At 31.1% G+C, this 17,039-nt stretch overlaps 1 protein-coding gene across 1 annotated transcript in view; it reads right to left on the reverse strand.

Moving 5' to 3' along the window:
- Positions 1 to 2,052: 2,052 nt before the first annotated feature.
- Positions 2,053 to 17,039, reverse strand: part of LOC131848683 (neuropeptide CCHamide-2-like) — a 47,711-nt gene continuing 32,724 nt past the window's right edge. Inside the window, exons 3-6 of the mRNA XM_059198610.1 lie at positions 8,308 to 8,381; positions 4,354 to 4,483; positions 2,812 to 2,879; positions 2,053 to 2,397 (exon numbers count right to left, since the gene is read on the reverse strand). Of these exons, the coding sequence (XP_059054593.1) occupies positions 2,338 to 2,397; positions 2,812 to 2,879; positions 4,354 to 4,483; positions 8,308 to 8,381 (332 nt within the window). The 3' untranslated portion in view covers positions 2,053 to 2,337. The remainder of the gene's footprint in view (positions 2,398 to 2,811; positions 2,880 to 4,353; positions 4,484 to 8,307; positions 8,382 to 17,039) is intronic.

A 17,039-nucleotide genomic window follows, 5' to 3' on the forward strand; every position in this document is an offset into this window, starting at 1 on the left:
AGTTACATATAAAAATAAACCAATATATGCTACTGTTCATGTAGTAGTAGTAGGCGACGGTTACCATTTACCATCAGTTTGTATACCATTGTAATTACATAAAATTTACGAATCTCAATCTACATGAAAACATTTGAGCTGATACGAGTTTTTAGAAATCAGAGTTGTTTATCATTGATAAACAACTCTGTCCCTCTGTCTCTACTTTCTCCTTTACTCCTCTGTTTCTACGTTTTTTTTAACAACTCTAATGCTGTTGACCGCAGCTGGCTTTTACTGCTTCGTCAGAAGATAGGATAGGCGAGTGCAGATGGCACTCCAAACCTGCAGAAAAGCTTATGGAGCGGCTGAAGGACAATTCCTTCCTAACGGATACGACTTTAGTCTGAGAACACAGCTAGGGGTTCGAACCACAGTTCAGGCCGCCGTAATTTCGATCCCCGTTTGAATTAGACAGGGAATTCTCACTTCTGCAAAGGTCGTTCGTAGTTCAAGAAAAAAATATTTGCACAATGTATTGTATCTAACCATTTATTTAATACGCAAAACATTATTCACAGATATAGTTATTTTTCTACTACGTAATTATTAATAAAATTTTATTTTGATGGTAAACTTACGTTGTATACTAGAGAAATACTGCAATACAATGGTCAGGTACGGAGACAATAATTTTCAAATGTTTACAGTTTTTAGACAATATGTTGAAGCCTCGAAAAAGACAGCTCGCGGTATAAAAAAAAATATAAATAACTAATACCCCGCGTAAAATTAAACCTGTGTAAATTTAGGGTAATATAAATACACATACATATGCCAATTTTATTTAAATCCTTTCAGCCGTATCAAACAATATACTTTCACGTTTTCAAAGTCGATTGGGACTTCTTATCTCGATGTTCGGACATAATTTAAAAAATTACTTCACGTGCAATTTTTGGAATCTCTATTATTTTTTAATAAAATCTAACCCATATTATACTGTAATAAAGTAACTTTCTATGATTGAAGGAATTTATAAAAGTAAATGTTTTTTAATCATCCAACACAAAAAATAAGTAAAACCTTTTTTTTTATAGCATTAAAATACAAACAGTTAACGCCGCGAGACATCTATTTCGAAATCAGTATGTACTAAGTATGATAGATTTTTTAGAAAAGCAATTTTTACATAAGCATACCTATACAATAGTTATAAAGTAAATGCCAGCCTTTACACAAAAATAGACTTTAACGTACATAATAAAAAGATCTTGTATCTACATAACAGTTTTTTATTTAAAATACACTTTATAATTGACTAGATATATGAATATACTTATGATATTTAATGAGAATAAAGAAATAGGAGGAATTCCGTTTTTTACATATCTTTTTATGCAAATTTTGTCACAAATCCATTTTATTTTATCATTGTACAACGAAAAATAAAATAAAAATTATTGTGTTACAATTCAAAAATAAACAAAAATAATAACAGATATTAAATAAAATTTTGTTAGAAATTTCTACAAAAACAAACTTAATAAATTTTGTATTTTTTTTTTAAATTCATGTAATTATTTTAAATCTTTGTATTCGATTTATATTTATTGTAGTTTTTTTTAACTATTATGTTGTGTCTAAGCATTAGCTGAAGGAATTTACAACGAAAGGATATGGGATATGACTAAGTTCAAGATAAGTCTACCTGGTATACAAGTCATCGTTGACGATTTCTTAACCACTTATTAACAAATTTCTTAATAATTTTTGATAGATTTCTTACAAAATGTAGGCTGTGTCTAGCCCATCATTATTTCTATTCTGGACGAGAAATATAATAAATATATCACTTTTAATATAAAGAATCAAGTTTGGTAATAGGATAGTAATACGTAATTAAATATATAGCAAGAAATACATTAATTGCTATGAAACCAAATTTGCATATTTGACAATTGAATATTAATATATGGGAATGTTCAACACTGGAGGGCTTCTACCACAGATATATATATATCTCATATAAATATAGACATCATAGTGTTTAACCTCCCCCTCTCCTTCCCTCCTCTAGTTCCACATATGGCACTCCAATTCAATCCTTATTTCAACATCATTAAGTTATGTTTATTATTAATCCGGGATATTTGAACCCTCCAGGGATGAAACCTTTTCGTAACTCATCCCAATTTTTACAAAAACTTTTCTGTGACTGAGTTAATTTTTACAAAAATTTCAAAACTTAGTTGATATAATATTAATGTGTGAAAAAGCAAAATCCTCGGGTTATATGACAGATAGTTTTATTTATTAATTAGGTAACGGACTGGGGATTTAAATTTCTTAGTTCAATTACAAGTTTTCCATGAAGTAACCGTCGTCGTTCTGCTGTGACCGTCTGTAGTTGTCCATCTGAAAAAAAAATGTATTTGATTATGACATGATTGATATTTCCTATAGACTTTTCTATCACAAATAAAGTTTTTAAAAAAATATGACTACAAATTTATGATGAATTACAACAATATTAAAAATAAAATAATATCGTAACTTAATGTATAATATTAAGTTACGAGTACGACTACGAGTCTATAACTATTAGATATCTTAAACTATTCGAGCCAAACAATTTACACGTACAAACTTGTCTAAACTAACCTAAACATTGTACAAACATATTCCGCACATATAATTAATATTAACAGTTCAATCAGGATAGTGAAGGCGAAGTGTCACTTAACAATATGTGACAATGTCCAGCGGTTGCTGTTTCTACATCGAACAAGTAACAAGCACTCTATCAAGTGTTGTCTAAATAATTCTCACCCAATGTTTGATGATGTTTCGTAGTTTAAACTTCATTACGTCTCGGGCGGCGCTGTCGTCATACACACCTGAGTAACAATATTACAGTTTATATAAACCAGTAGGTCGAGACCTGTTTTAGAACAGAGGTGAACTATTTTGTATTTAAGTAGAGAGTTAAAATTTATCTATTTTTGAAATAGAATAGAACTGTTTTAAATTTAATTAACCTTTTCAATTTTAATGCACATTTCTGTTAGCGAAGCACATTGGGTCTATTTAACATCATATTATTAAATTAAATCTGAGATTATTACATGAATTAATTGATTTTAGTAACTGCAATGTCGTAAAGTTTAATTAAGGAATAATTATATAAGGTACTACATGTAATAGAAGGCAAATAATCCAAAATATATAAACAATAAGGAATATTTCTACAGAAGGTACAATAATTCTCTTAAATAAGGTACTTACTAATAATAATAGATAATATTATTATCCGATTATTAACAGGAAAAAATATAATAATTAGTAATATTACGGTCATTTGTATTGGATTATTATGAATCATTATTTTATGATATAAATTTAAAAGCAAAGAATCTTTTATTTATTTATTAGAAACCAACAGCGTTACAATTTAATTTACATTAACGTATGTTGTAAAATTAAAGCTACTATAGGTTTCACTTAATTAACACAAAGTATGTAGTATTGGCTTGCGCTAAAACAAAATAACAAAATAGGAAATCAAAGAAATAAACTGAACACATAAAAAAAAATGAATTAAATAAATGATTGAATGAACGAGTGTGGAAGCTATACATCTCCATATAATATATACTACACACTGATGCCGGTAATTTGTCCAATCTTTACCATCACTGAAGAAATTTAATATAGCTACTACTGAAAAAGATATACATATAAATAAACGAAAATATTACTTTGTGATACTGTCTGCATTTACTCTGTGGTATTAAATCTTATTATGTTTATGTGGGCGTAAGTCAAGTAAATCTTCAACTTATTGTACAAATCTGTGATAACTTAACCTAGTACAGTTATACAAATAAATTCAAAAATGAAATCTTTACATTTAATTTGCTGTATAATATTTTTTTGTTTATTATAAATTAATAGGATTTGTTGTCTATGTTCCTGATGCATGAAATACATAATTTACGGGTAGTTATAAATAACGTCTAATTAAATTAAATAATAATAAAAAGACTGGGCAGGCGCATATCATGGCTAAAGAACTTAAGACAGTGGTTTGGGATTAGCACTAGATCCTTCAGAATAACGGTAGACTAGAAAATTAAGATCGCAATGATGATGCCAAACTCCAGTAGGAGACGGCAAATAAAAAAGAAGAATAAATAATAATAATAATAGCACTATAACCCACATAAATATATTTATAAAAAGAAAACTTTACATAAATAGGCTAAACAAAAGGCGACCTTATCGCTTAAAGCAATCTCTTACAGACAACCGGAAGAACAAATGTAGGAGAAGAAATAAAATCGCATGCACAACGTTGGTCTGAGAACTCACCGCCATCTCTGACGGGGATAATGTCATCACCAGGAGGCAGCACCCCACTGTAACCAGAGTTTGGGTAAATGGGATGTGGGGCCGTCTCCTCTTGTCCTAGCTGATGCCTGGCTATCATTTCAGAACTCGGCTGAAACAAAACAAATTATACAGATCAAAAATTTCTACGACAAACACCAAGACATTGTATGTTGACTATACAAACATACTCGTAGGTGCCGCATAGATTGATGACCTCGGTGGTCTAGCGGTTTGGAACACCGCCTTACTTTCGATGGTCGCGGGTTCGATTCCTCGCATGGCACAAATATTTTGTATTCATGCCTATGGCTGTTTGTAAAGATCTGGGTGTTCTCTATGTATAATTTGTACGTATTTACGAAAAAAAATATATGTATTTATATCAGTTATCATACCCATAACACCAGTTTTAGCTAGCTTAACTTGGGTCTAGATGGCACTGTGTGAATTGTCCTAAGATTATTATTATTATTACTGCCTGCAAACATCTATATAAACTATGGTTTATATAGATGTTTGCAGGCAGTAATAATAGCTCTGTTTGAAGAGAGAATGACAGTTACACATCAGTCATCAGGAATTGCAATTCGTGAAGACTTTCCATTCCTGTCTTTACCTTTGACGCTACCAATATAATTGTATGGCTAGTAATGGGAATGGGAGTTATTATTCTTTATAGCACTTTAAACAGAGTAGAAAACTTAATTATATACAAAGTGATCAAAGGTGGACTTATCTCTAAAAGAGATGTCTACCAGTCAACCTAACAGTAACACAGTAAATTCAAATTCAAATTCAAAAATCATTTATTCATGTAGGACATATTAACCGATTGACGTCAAATTTTTACATTATAAAAAAAAATATACCAGCTGAGTTTCTTGTCAGTTCTTCTCATCTCGGAATAATTCCGAACTGACGGTAGATTTGACATATAATAAGAGTCTGTAATAGACATGAATATAGATATTATGAATTTGAATTTTTTGAATTTGAATTTATTATTTATTTTTTCCCCTACCGTCTTATTCTGTATACAGATCCAATTGAGAAGAACTGGCAAGAAACTCAATTGAATAACTTTTTTTTTAAAGTCAGTTACAACAAGTTTATTTACAATTTATATATAGGTGTCTATGTCTAACATTAAATGAAAATCCCGTGCATGAACAACTATTGCCATGCACGAACAGTATTATTATTATTCCACATTACTAATAGTCCCCTTTCCCCTAACGCATGAGGGGTTTGTTTAATAGATGATAATGGAAAGGCATGCTAACGGTTTTCACTGGCGGGGCACTAGTGGAGCATAATAAAATGAACGATCAACTGTGTTAGCCTATGATGGCGAAATCACTAGGAATTTATTATGATGGTTTCCAGGGAACTGCGTGAAGCTCAACCTGCTATATTGATAGCGGTCGTCAGTCCACATTACTAACAATCCCCTTCCATCCTAATGCCTGATAGGTATCACGGGTCACGCGATGACGTGATAGTTCATCTATATAGGCCGATGGTTGCCACTTTCCATCTGGTGGATTGACTTGCCATAGCTTTCACTAAAAATTTCAATTATGAGAACAGTAGGTTTGAAACTAACAAAGATTACTAATAAATGAGAAAATTACATTTGTAAAAATAAATAATTATTTGTATCATCATTATTATTACACAGCATAAAACAAAGTCGCTGTCGCTGTCTGTCCGTCCCTATATATACTTAAATCTTTAAAACTACGCAACGGATTTTGAAGTGACTTTTAATAGATAAAGTGAATCTAGAGGACGGTTTATATATAATACGTGTACAGCCGGGCGAAGCCGGGGCGAGTAGCTAGTTTTGTATAAAATTACAAAGGATGTCCATTATTATAGAGACTGCAAAGATCAAGTCGAAATTTGCAGCTTTTAATTGCTCATTACTAAAAAATGCGCTTAGCAAAGACAAATTAATACCTTTATATAATTAACTTGTAATTTGGTAAGGGGCATTTGAAGCCTTTTTTTTTTTTTCAAGTTTCCATGGGATACGGTAATGGTTTCCTATCAGGTGATTACCATTTAACACCATTATCATATTAAAAAATGTACCTGTGTACTATACTAACTTCCCCCGTAGAAACCGTTATGATAAATTCCTAGTGAATATATCATGATTGACAAATTGACCTGACCAAAGTGGAGGATGATAAGGTGAACAATCTTCACTGGTACCCGCAACGTGGCGGGTACACCATTCCATTGTTATACATTAAAACAACTCATCATTTAAAATTCATTACTATATAAAAATAATAATAATCATCATCTCAGGACAATTCACACAGCGCCATCTAGTCTCAAGTTAAGCTAGCTGAAGCTTGTGTTACGATAACTAATACAAGTACATAGAAATTTTTTTTTTTCGTCAATACATTTTATTCTTAAGGAACACCCAGACCAGATACAAACAATCAGACTCATGAATACAAATGTTTGTGCCGTGCGACGAATTGAACCTGCGACCATCGGACATAAAGCGGTGTGCTAGACCGCTAGACCACCGAGGTCGTCACCTCTACCACTATCACCAGTAAGTATTGACTTAGTATCTGTTAACAATTTAATCTTTATTAGACGGCTTCGGTGGTGTAGTGGTTTAGTACACCGTTTTACTTCCGATAGTCGCAGGTTCTATTCCTCGCACAATGCAAATATTTGTATACATGATTGTTTGTATCGGTCTGGGTGTTTTCTATATACTATGTACATATATACGTATATCACTTTTCTAGTACGGGTACTAGACAAGTGATATAAGTACATATAGAGAGAGCAACAGAGCATATATTACGGGTAACATAAGCTCTGCTGCTCTCTCGCGGGACTAGACAGCGCTGGGAAAATTATCCAAAAATAAAAATGTATTGTTTAAAAGTTAGTATAAGTAATTGATCAATAATGAAAGTCGCTTGGTTTAAATTTAACACGTACATGAATTTCATTTGCGGTTTATGTAATTTAAGTACTTGTCAATAACGTCGTCGACGGGCGTTTAATTACTATGCGGCAAGTTAATGTGATTTAAACAAGTAACAGCTGCACTGAAATTAATTCGATAACATACCAACATAGTTTAACATAAAGTTTATCTAGAGTAGTATTAAAGCTGTATGTGTCATATCCTAGAAAATTTATTATTTTTTTCTAATTTCATAAATTTTTCTATTTTTTTTCTAAATATATGAAAATATGATTTTTTTACAATAAGTAAGAAAATTCAATATATTTTGTACATAGAATAAGGCAACTACAATTGTAGACAAGTTCATGAAATTTTTCTACTGTCATAATTAGTCTAATTTTTTTTCTAAATTTATGAAATTGTGAATTTTTTTACAATAACTAATACATATCAAAAATTTTTGACTAAGAAGGCAACTATAATCAACGATTCACACTAGTCAGATTTTCTTTCAAAAAGTTTGTTTTAAAATTACACGTAACTGAAAAACACTATTATCAGCAAAAAAGGACCTCTGTTTAGTTCAATCGCATGAACAATCCACAACAGTATGAGAATTTGAAAAATGTGCAAGACATTGGAATTATAATGAATTTTTAAAATAAGAAAAATAACTTTATATTTACTGTAACATATAGAGTAAGTCGAGTAAAGCAAAGCGTAAATATTTACAGCAAAATTTCGATGGAAAGTATTGCATCGCACTTAGGCAAGGAAAGAAGGCAAGGTCTCTATAAATAGAGAGAAGGATGTGACAGATTTTTTGATAAATTGTATAAACTTTAAAACTGAAGAATACCAATATCATAATTTTATTACGTACATACACTTCTCTTAATATTGACATAGTGAAATAAATAAAAAACTACGAAAATTTATAATCAACGACGTACTCGAGCTGTCGAAGTAAGTAGTCCTCTTACCTCCATACCAGAAGTATCTCCAGATCTTTTGCCATGTCCACCGAAACACGAGTGACCGAATGCAGAGCAACCTCCTGTAACAATAACAATCTATATATTATAATAGAATGGTACACTTGACATATATATATTTTTTTCTGATTATGGAATAATTCGTCTATTGACGGTACTAGCAAAGTATCATCCCCCCACCTAACGGTATACGGTGGCGGGGCAACATAATGACTGTATGAATCAATTATCGTACGGGAAAATGAAAATATCGAATTGAAACCTAAATATAACCTTATAATAATGACACGCGAGTGGAACTGGTGCGTACATATGTGTTTTACGCAAACTAATTAAAGCTCATCCTACTAAACTTCTAGACCACTGAAGATGTAATTCTAAAAATATTAATAAATCATTATCTTATATATAAAATTCTCGTATATCTTAGTTACTATATTCCTCCGAAACAGCTTGACCGATTTTTTTGAAATTTTATATACATATTCAGTTAGTCTGAGATTCGGCTAATGTCTTTTTTTCATAACCCTAAGGGATAAGGGTTGTCCACCCCTACTTTTTTTTATTTATTGGACATTTCTTTATAATGTAGTATTAAAAAATACATACAACTCTAAATTTACATCTCTCATCATTCCATCACCAACCCCTATTTTTTAAATAGCAATTTTATATTTTATGGCAAAACAACGTTCGCCGAGTGCGTTAGTATATATATATATATATATATATATATATATATATATATATATATATATATATATATATATATATATATATATATATATCCAAGTAGTATTAATACATCATTTTCTGCATTGAATTATGCAAATAAAAATATCACACCTAACGTTACCTTTTAGAGAAAATACGAAATAGAATATGACAAATCGAAACAATTCACAAAAGCGCGATGTCGTCACATCGCGCTTTTGTGATTGTGTATTTCTATCAGTCAAGTAATAATAATGTATATGTAAAGGCTAATGTGACCAGAATTCCCGTTTCGAATAGGACAGTCCCTTTTTTACTATATAATAGTACTATTTTACTATATTAATACGAGTCCCGGTGTCCCAGATATGAATTCTGGGACTCAAAATTGTCCCGTTTTCAGTAACCGTGCGAAATTTTGAGCAGACGAGCCGATTTTTGGTAATTAAGGCGAGTATAAAAAAATGTACCGAGTGTTGTCATTCTTACATATAATCTTCTAATAAGAGCAAATTTGTTCCTCCGATAAATATATAAATACAACTAAACATTTTATTTTTATCAGATAAATATAAATATGACAAATAAAATGTTTTATTATATTTATTAGGTATATTTTTAATTCGTAACTTTTAAGTTAACTTTTTCTGAATAATAATTAGTTTTAAAAATTGTTTTTTTATTGACTTAACAGATAGTCAATAAAAAAACTATTTTGTAATTGACCTAAATAATATAATAATAATAATAATAATCTCAGGACAATTCACACAGCGCCATCTAGACCCAAGTTAAGCTAGCTAAAGCTTGTGTTATGGGTACTAGACAACTGATACAAATACATAGATAATTTTTTTTCGTAAATATATACATATTATACATAGAAAACACCCAAACCGATACAAACAATCATACTCATGAATACAAATGTTTGTGCCGTGCGAGAATCGAACCCGCGACCATCGGACGTAAAGCGGTATGCTAGACCGCTAGACCACCGAGGTCGTCCGATGAAATGAACCGATATCCGGATTTGAGTCGACTAATAAATGGTCACGTTAGTCATGGATCCACGGCAAGGCCTGAGGCCCATTCACTATTGTGGCAGGCGGCGTGGGCTGCGATACAACTTCCTTTGAACGCTTTGCTATAAAAATTGTGTCAATTCTTGTAACTATCATTCATTGATTGACGTAAAATCTACGTATACGTATAGTTATATTGTTATAATGTATAAAATTAGTTTCTATAAATGTATAAATATATTACTAAACTTAATAGAGAACAAATTTCAAAGTGTGCTCAGATGTTTTCAAAAGAATGACTGGTTTTAATTTTTTTGTTATTAAAATAGTTGTTTTATTTACTCATTTCTTATTTTTGGAAAATGAAATTTTATAAAATTTTAAGTAACACTGCTTGTCTGCGAAAGCTATAAATACTCTAAAATGCATTAAGTTTCTTGCTTATTCTTATCAGTTGAATCTGTTTAGAATAGGCGATAAAATTAATAAAAGTTAGGATTGAACATTGTATTAAGTTTTTTTTAAATATCTTATTTGTATGTATCCCATTCTTAGGTGTTTATACTGTATTCAGAAATGACCATAAATAATAAAAAATTACTATTCAAAATTGTATTTTGTCTCTTTAAAAATATATATTATTTGTATTTTTATTTCATAAATAAAACACTATACTAACCAGCCTGTTCTCTACAGTTATAGAATGGTATGTAATAAACCCAGGACAATTCTCGCAGCGCCATCTAGTCCCAAGATAAGCAGTGCTTGTGTTATAGGTACTAGACAACTGATATAAATACATTTTTATGTAAATACATACATAATATGTAAATACATAGAAAACCCCCAGACCGATACAAACAATCATACTTATGAATACAAATGTTTGCACCATGCAGGATTCGAAGACGCTACCAACGAAAAAAAACGGTATGCTTAACGGACTACTAAGATCAATAAGCTAAGAAGTACCCATCAATGAAAAAATAGTGGATTGTTATATGTTATATTTACAAATGTAACTTAAATTCACATTTGAGTTACATTTGTTAATATAATATGTAACAACATATACACGAATACAGAATAACTACAGGGTGTGGACCCCATAGTTACCCTGTATTCGTATCAACAAGGCTTTATAAGCGCCCCGAATGCACGCCAAAGCGGCATCGATATATGAAACTTGATACCGTGTTCTAATAAATACCAAGCTGTTTAAGTCATAAGAGATGAGCGGGTGAGTATTATAAAATCGCACCATTCGTGGAAAAAGGAAGTAAGTGATTTTTACCAACTTTTCAGGAGCTTAAAAAAACTGTCCTATATTTTTTGTATGAGTTCTAGAAATAAGTTTCAAAGAGAAAATCGTAGGTCACAGTTGCCTTCAACTACATGTGTCATTTAATTTAGGAACAGCTTCATGTACTTCCAGATAATCTAAAAAAACACGGTTACTTCTGTATTCCACGAAACACAAAGAACATTTGCAGGGGTAACTACAATTATTGCTTTATTGTTATGTATTTTTACATATATGAACAAATTTAACTCTACTTACGCCTTTATACTCTCCTATATTTCATTAAAATCTAGAATTGCAAGTATAATTACGTTGTTATTTAACGAAATATCATTTTTTGTACATCGAGTTACGTATTTCTAGGGAGCCATTTATTTTAGTTTAGTTAGTGTATTTATAAAAATAGCTTTTATAATGCGGAAAGTAACTGAATATTTAATTTGTATCATGTAATACCTACTTCTTACAGTAAATAGTCTATTATGTGCGTGCATGTAAGTCAAAAGTATAAATATAGGGGCAAATTAATTTAGAGAATATGAAAACAAACAGGGTTATTATTAATTTATTATTATTTTTAAAGAAATGTTTATTGCCTCCATAATCAACTTAATCAAAAAATGTTCAAAATAGTGATATTTTTATTATTTTTATTAACGTTCATTATCCTCAACTTTTGAATCAGACTCTGTGGTTTAGTTTAGTTTAGTCTTAGATGTAGTACTTAAGTTCTTATAAAACGTCTGATATGTTTTTATCTTTATATAGATTCATCAAGTCTTTGTATATATTTTAGGTATCGGTAACGGTGCATCATACTAATGCTTGATTTCAGAAGGCTCGCTGTGTGCAGCTCTTTTTTTCTCATAACTCTTCCCCTTCTATTTGTCTATTATTTGGTGTCTCATCAGCGAATGCGTATTTTATTTGGAATTTCCCCGGACATTGAAGATCTGCCGAAATCTCTTTAATTTTACTCCAACTCGTGTAGTAAATATATTAGGTCCTAACATATGAAATTTGTAAGGGAGTAACCTAATTACTCCCTTACAAAACGCCAATTTCAGTTGATTTTTCAAAATATAATATATTTATTTAATCAAAATGTAAAAATGTAGTTTTATTGATCCCTTTACTAAAAAACCATTAGGACGAGTATCGATAAATCGGATTTGAATTTTTTCCCTTGCAAGAAGTTATCCAAATTTTGAAAGAAAGCAAGATCCGGGAAGTACGGTGGAAATATTGGACATTTGAAGCTCTTCTAATTTCGTAACGTTGTCCTGAAGCAGCAGTGGCCTACGGTGATTGACCAGTCTCGGTTGTTTAGCAGCTAGCTTTTCCATCATGGTTTGCAATTGCTGACAATACACATCTGCCATCATATTCTGGTCATATTTAAGAAAGCTGAAGTGAACAACACAGGCACTAGTCCACTAAGTGCTCACAAGTAACTTTTTTGAGTTTGAATTTTCGCTTGGGGCAGGATTTGGTTAGTTTGCTAGGATTCAGCCATTGCGATGAGTGTTTCCGATTATCGTACAAGATCCACTTTTCATAACAGGTAATGATCCGATTTAAAATCCCTTCATTATTATGCCGGTTGGCTAATAACGCAGCAGTCTACGCGCGTTTGTCGATTTGCTTCATTCAATTCATGATCTTTTCAAGCTTTTTTCACCTTCCCAATTTGCTTCAAGTGGATTAAAACAATTTTGTTACTAACACTGCAGCCTGCAGTTAACTCGGACGTGGTTATCGATGGATCCGCTTCCACATTAGCTTTTAATTCTTCTTTATCAACCTTGGACTCTGGCTGCTCACGGGGCTTGTTTTGCAGATCGAAATTTCCAGAACGAAAACATTGGAACCAAAACGCACCGTGTTTTCTTTTGCAAAACCATCGCCATACACATCATTAATTCTTCGAGTCGTTTCTGCACACTGGTGCCACGACGGAATTCGTACTCTTAAAAAACGCGATATTTTATGTTTTCCATTTTGTAAACTCAGTGACGTAAAGAAAAAACCAAAGATGGAAAAAACATATAGATTACGGTTTTCGAAAAACAAATGCATGAGTAAATAACTGTACAAATTTGAACTTTGAATTCCTGGCGAAAGAGGAGATATTTGAGATCAAAGTGGCCAGTACGACAAAACACCAATTTCATATGTAAGGACCTAATATTATAGTACCATCTCTGAGAGGTTGGAGTAACATTTTCATAATCTGGGTTTTTCTTAATGCACTATAAGTATAAACTATGCATTTTAGCGCAATTACGCTTTTCATCTAGAATTTATCATTGATAGATTGCGGAGATAATGCGATTCTTTATGTGGAAACATATTAATTTGATCAATGACATTTTTGGTTTACTTCTTATTTTGATTGGTCTATTAGTATGTTATCAACAAACTTATCGATTTGGACCACCTTCATCGTTAACTGAATCATAAAAAAATCATAATAATACATACATCGAACTCCTACATTTCCTCCTTCTACCATCAACTCCTACATTTTAATAGCGATATTAGTTCTAATATATGTAAGTTAAGGAGTGTCCGGCGCCTTCCTGCAAAATGAACCGACGATATCACGAAGGTGACCGGGAGTCGATGGAAACAAAAGGCGGAAGATCGCACATGGTGTAAGAAATTGGGAAATAAATAAATAATACTCAACAATTAACAGCGCCTTCTAGTCACACGGTATGAAGAGCTTGTGTTATGGGACAACATCAGTTGTCCCATAACACAAGCTTTATATCAATAAATACTTAGATTTTATATACATACATGAAACATATACATAGAAAACTCCCAGACCCACACAAACAATCATACTCAGGAATACAAATATCTGCACCGTCCGAGGAATCGAACCCGCGACCACTGGAAGTACATAAATCGGTGTGCTTAAACGCTAGACCACCAAAGCCGAATTCGGACAGGCCTATATCCAACTGTGGGTAGCCACAAGTTGAAATTATGATGATTAGTACTTTAATAGTTTTCAGAAATCTTAATCTTAATATAATATTCTAAACGTGAAAGTTTGTAAGTATGGATCTTTGTTGCTCTTTCACGCAAAAACTACTGAATGGATTTTTACGAAACTTTACACTAATATAGCTTAGATATGCATCTGAATAACACAGGATATATTTTTTATTGAAATTTAACGCGGGCACAGCTAGTAATTTATAACAAAGTAACGTTTGCGGGACCAGCTAGTATTGTATGTGTACCTATTATGACCAGTGGGAATTAATATTGAATATTATTGCTAGCAATATAAGGTACATTTAGTTCCACGCGGTCCATCCTGGAAACCATCGTTAGTTAATTCCTGTTAGACCTACAATAAGATTCACAGGCAATTGTATATTCGTTTATCCATATTTAAAATAGAAGTATTCTTTTTATCTATTCTTTTTATATACACTTGTATCAATTCGCTCTTCTATGGTAAATGTCTAAAAGCAGATCGATTTTTCTATCATTTATTATTACTATTCCTGGCAAATTCATCTGATCTCCTGCTCCTCCTATCATCCATCATTGGTGCGCCGTCAGCTTATACAATTAGCTAAAAATAGTTTATTTTTTTACTTAATTTTAATTACATGAACATATTCTTAATTTTTTTTTCTTAATTTTTTGCTGTATTTAAAATTACCCAACATCAGGTATGAAATGTTACGTGTAATAAAGAAGTAACTACAACTACACTTTACGCATTGTGAAGTTTTGCTGGGGGAAAAGTATGTAACAATAATCACACATAAACTATCAGCTAAAAGTTTCGTAGAAGAAGTAAGTAATTAGAATTACACAATAGTCCTAGATTGTAAGATATAGGAACAAGTATTTAAGTATATTTGCGTTAAACATTTTTTTGTAAATCTTCTTTTAAAATTTACGTAAATACAATTATGACTTTATGAGCGGGATAATTGTAAAGCGAATAAATGCAAATACGCATACCTCTATTTTATGCTGGGATTTTATGTTTTCTAAAGTCGCAAAATTTTAGTATTTTTGCATTTATTCCTTCATTTTTGTCGATAGCTTCATGAGATTTTGACAGAAGGTGTAAACCGCGAAGCTCGCTTTATTTATGTAATAAAACATTTTTGACGCAAGTGTAGTTGCGGCCTTTTTACACGGGATGTGCGAAATTATTTTATTTTCTCATATTATAAAAAAACAACTCTGTCATATACATGTGTCATTATAAGATTGAAGTATATTAATTTGAAGACTAATAGGTATCTTTTAAGATTTTTTATTACTATAGGTATTATTTTTTATTACAATTGACTCGTATGATTCTGAATGATAACGCATCATGACTATCAGTTACATCACGTCATGATGACGTAATGTGGTGATCATTATGTATATAGGCAACCACCAGGTGGTTATGTTGTTTTCCATTTCAGCTACATTACAAATGCATGTGTATAATCCAATAGTACACACTATTTATGTGTATGTACTTTATGAAATGAAATTTAATTTAGCTATTTACATTAACAATATTAGTTTTTTAATCATAATATTTTTTACTGGATTATGTCTTTACCTAAACGTATTATTCAATTTCTTTATAATGTAGGGTAGGTTTTTTATAATGTAATTTTAACAGCATTAAAAGAAACCTTAATTATAGTAATATAATGACCATAATATTATAATAATTATAAGCAATTATAAAAGTAACGTGCGAGACAAAATGATATGGTGTATACAACCACGAAGAAAATACACATATATAATTAATCATATATAAATTTTGATAAATATTGTTGAATATAACTGTAACTATTGCACATCCTATACATTCGAATAATATTTAGAACAACATTTATTTAAAAGAACAACGCGCAAGTTTCTTTCTCAATCTTCTCGTGATGAACCTGCATTCCGAATGAGTGGTAAAACAAAAAAAATAGAACTATTAAATTTATTTTAATAGACATTATTTCTATTTGTATAAATATATATGAATACCTCAAAACTCATACACATTTAATTATATTACTTGACATATGTTATTGTCATTATTATTATTACGAATATTTTGCCACCTTTTGTCTTTTCCCCTCTATTACTACTATTCAAAGATTGTCTGGAAGAGATTACATACACCTATAAGCCAGCTCTTGTACCCTATTACTCTGTTAATTTTGTTTCAGATTAAGAATTTTAATACTTTTTTAATTAACTTCAACTGATGTAGAGTATTGCATTAGACTTGTATTCATAATAGTTCTTAGTATTATAGGATAAGGAATATAATTACAGATAAAATATTTATTTTTCTAATAAGCATATCAGAATCGCTACAGTACATCACTTAGGCCACCCCCGGCCGCCCTCATCAAACAGCACGTCGTGTGTACACCGGTTCGTTAACTAACACTAATCCCGAACATACAATGTTCGTATTTAAAACACTATTTTGGTACAACTTGAGTATTACGTGATATATTTGTTGTTTAATCTTCAGAAACATGTATTAAAATAATGCATAATATTTTCTGAATTTCAATGATAACGATCTCGTGGAAAAAATATATGGAATCATAAAAAACACTTAGATATTTTTGTAAAATATCATGTATGTATGTTCTTATAACTGTTCAATCTCAAGCTGTTTTTAC

The sequence above is a fragment of the Achroia grisella genome, unplaced genomic scaffold (assembly GCF_030625045.1).
Source record: "Achroia grisella isolate CSIRO2021 unplaced genomic scaffold, CSIRO_AGI_Agris_v1 utg567, whole genome shotgun sequence".
Taxonomy (NCBI): domain Eukaryota; kingdom Metazoa; phylum Arthropoda; class Insecta; order Lepidoptera; family Pyralidae; genus Achroia; species Achroia grisella.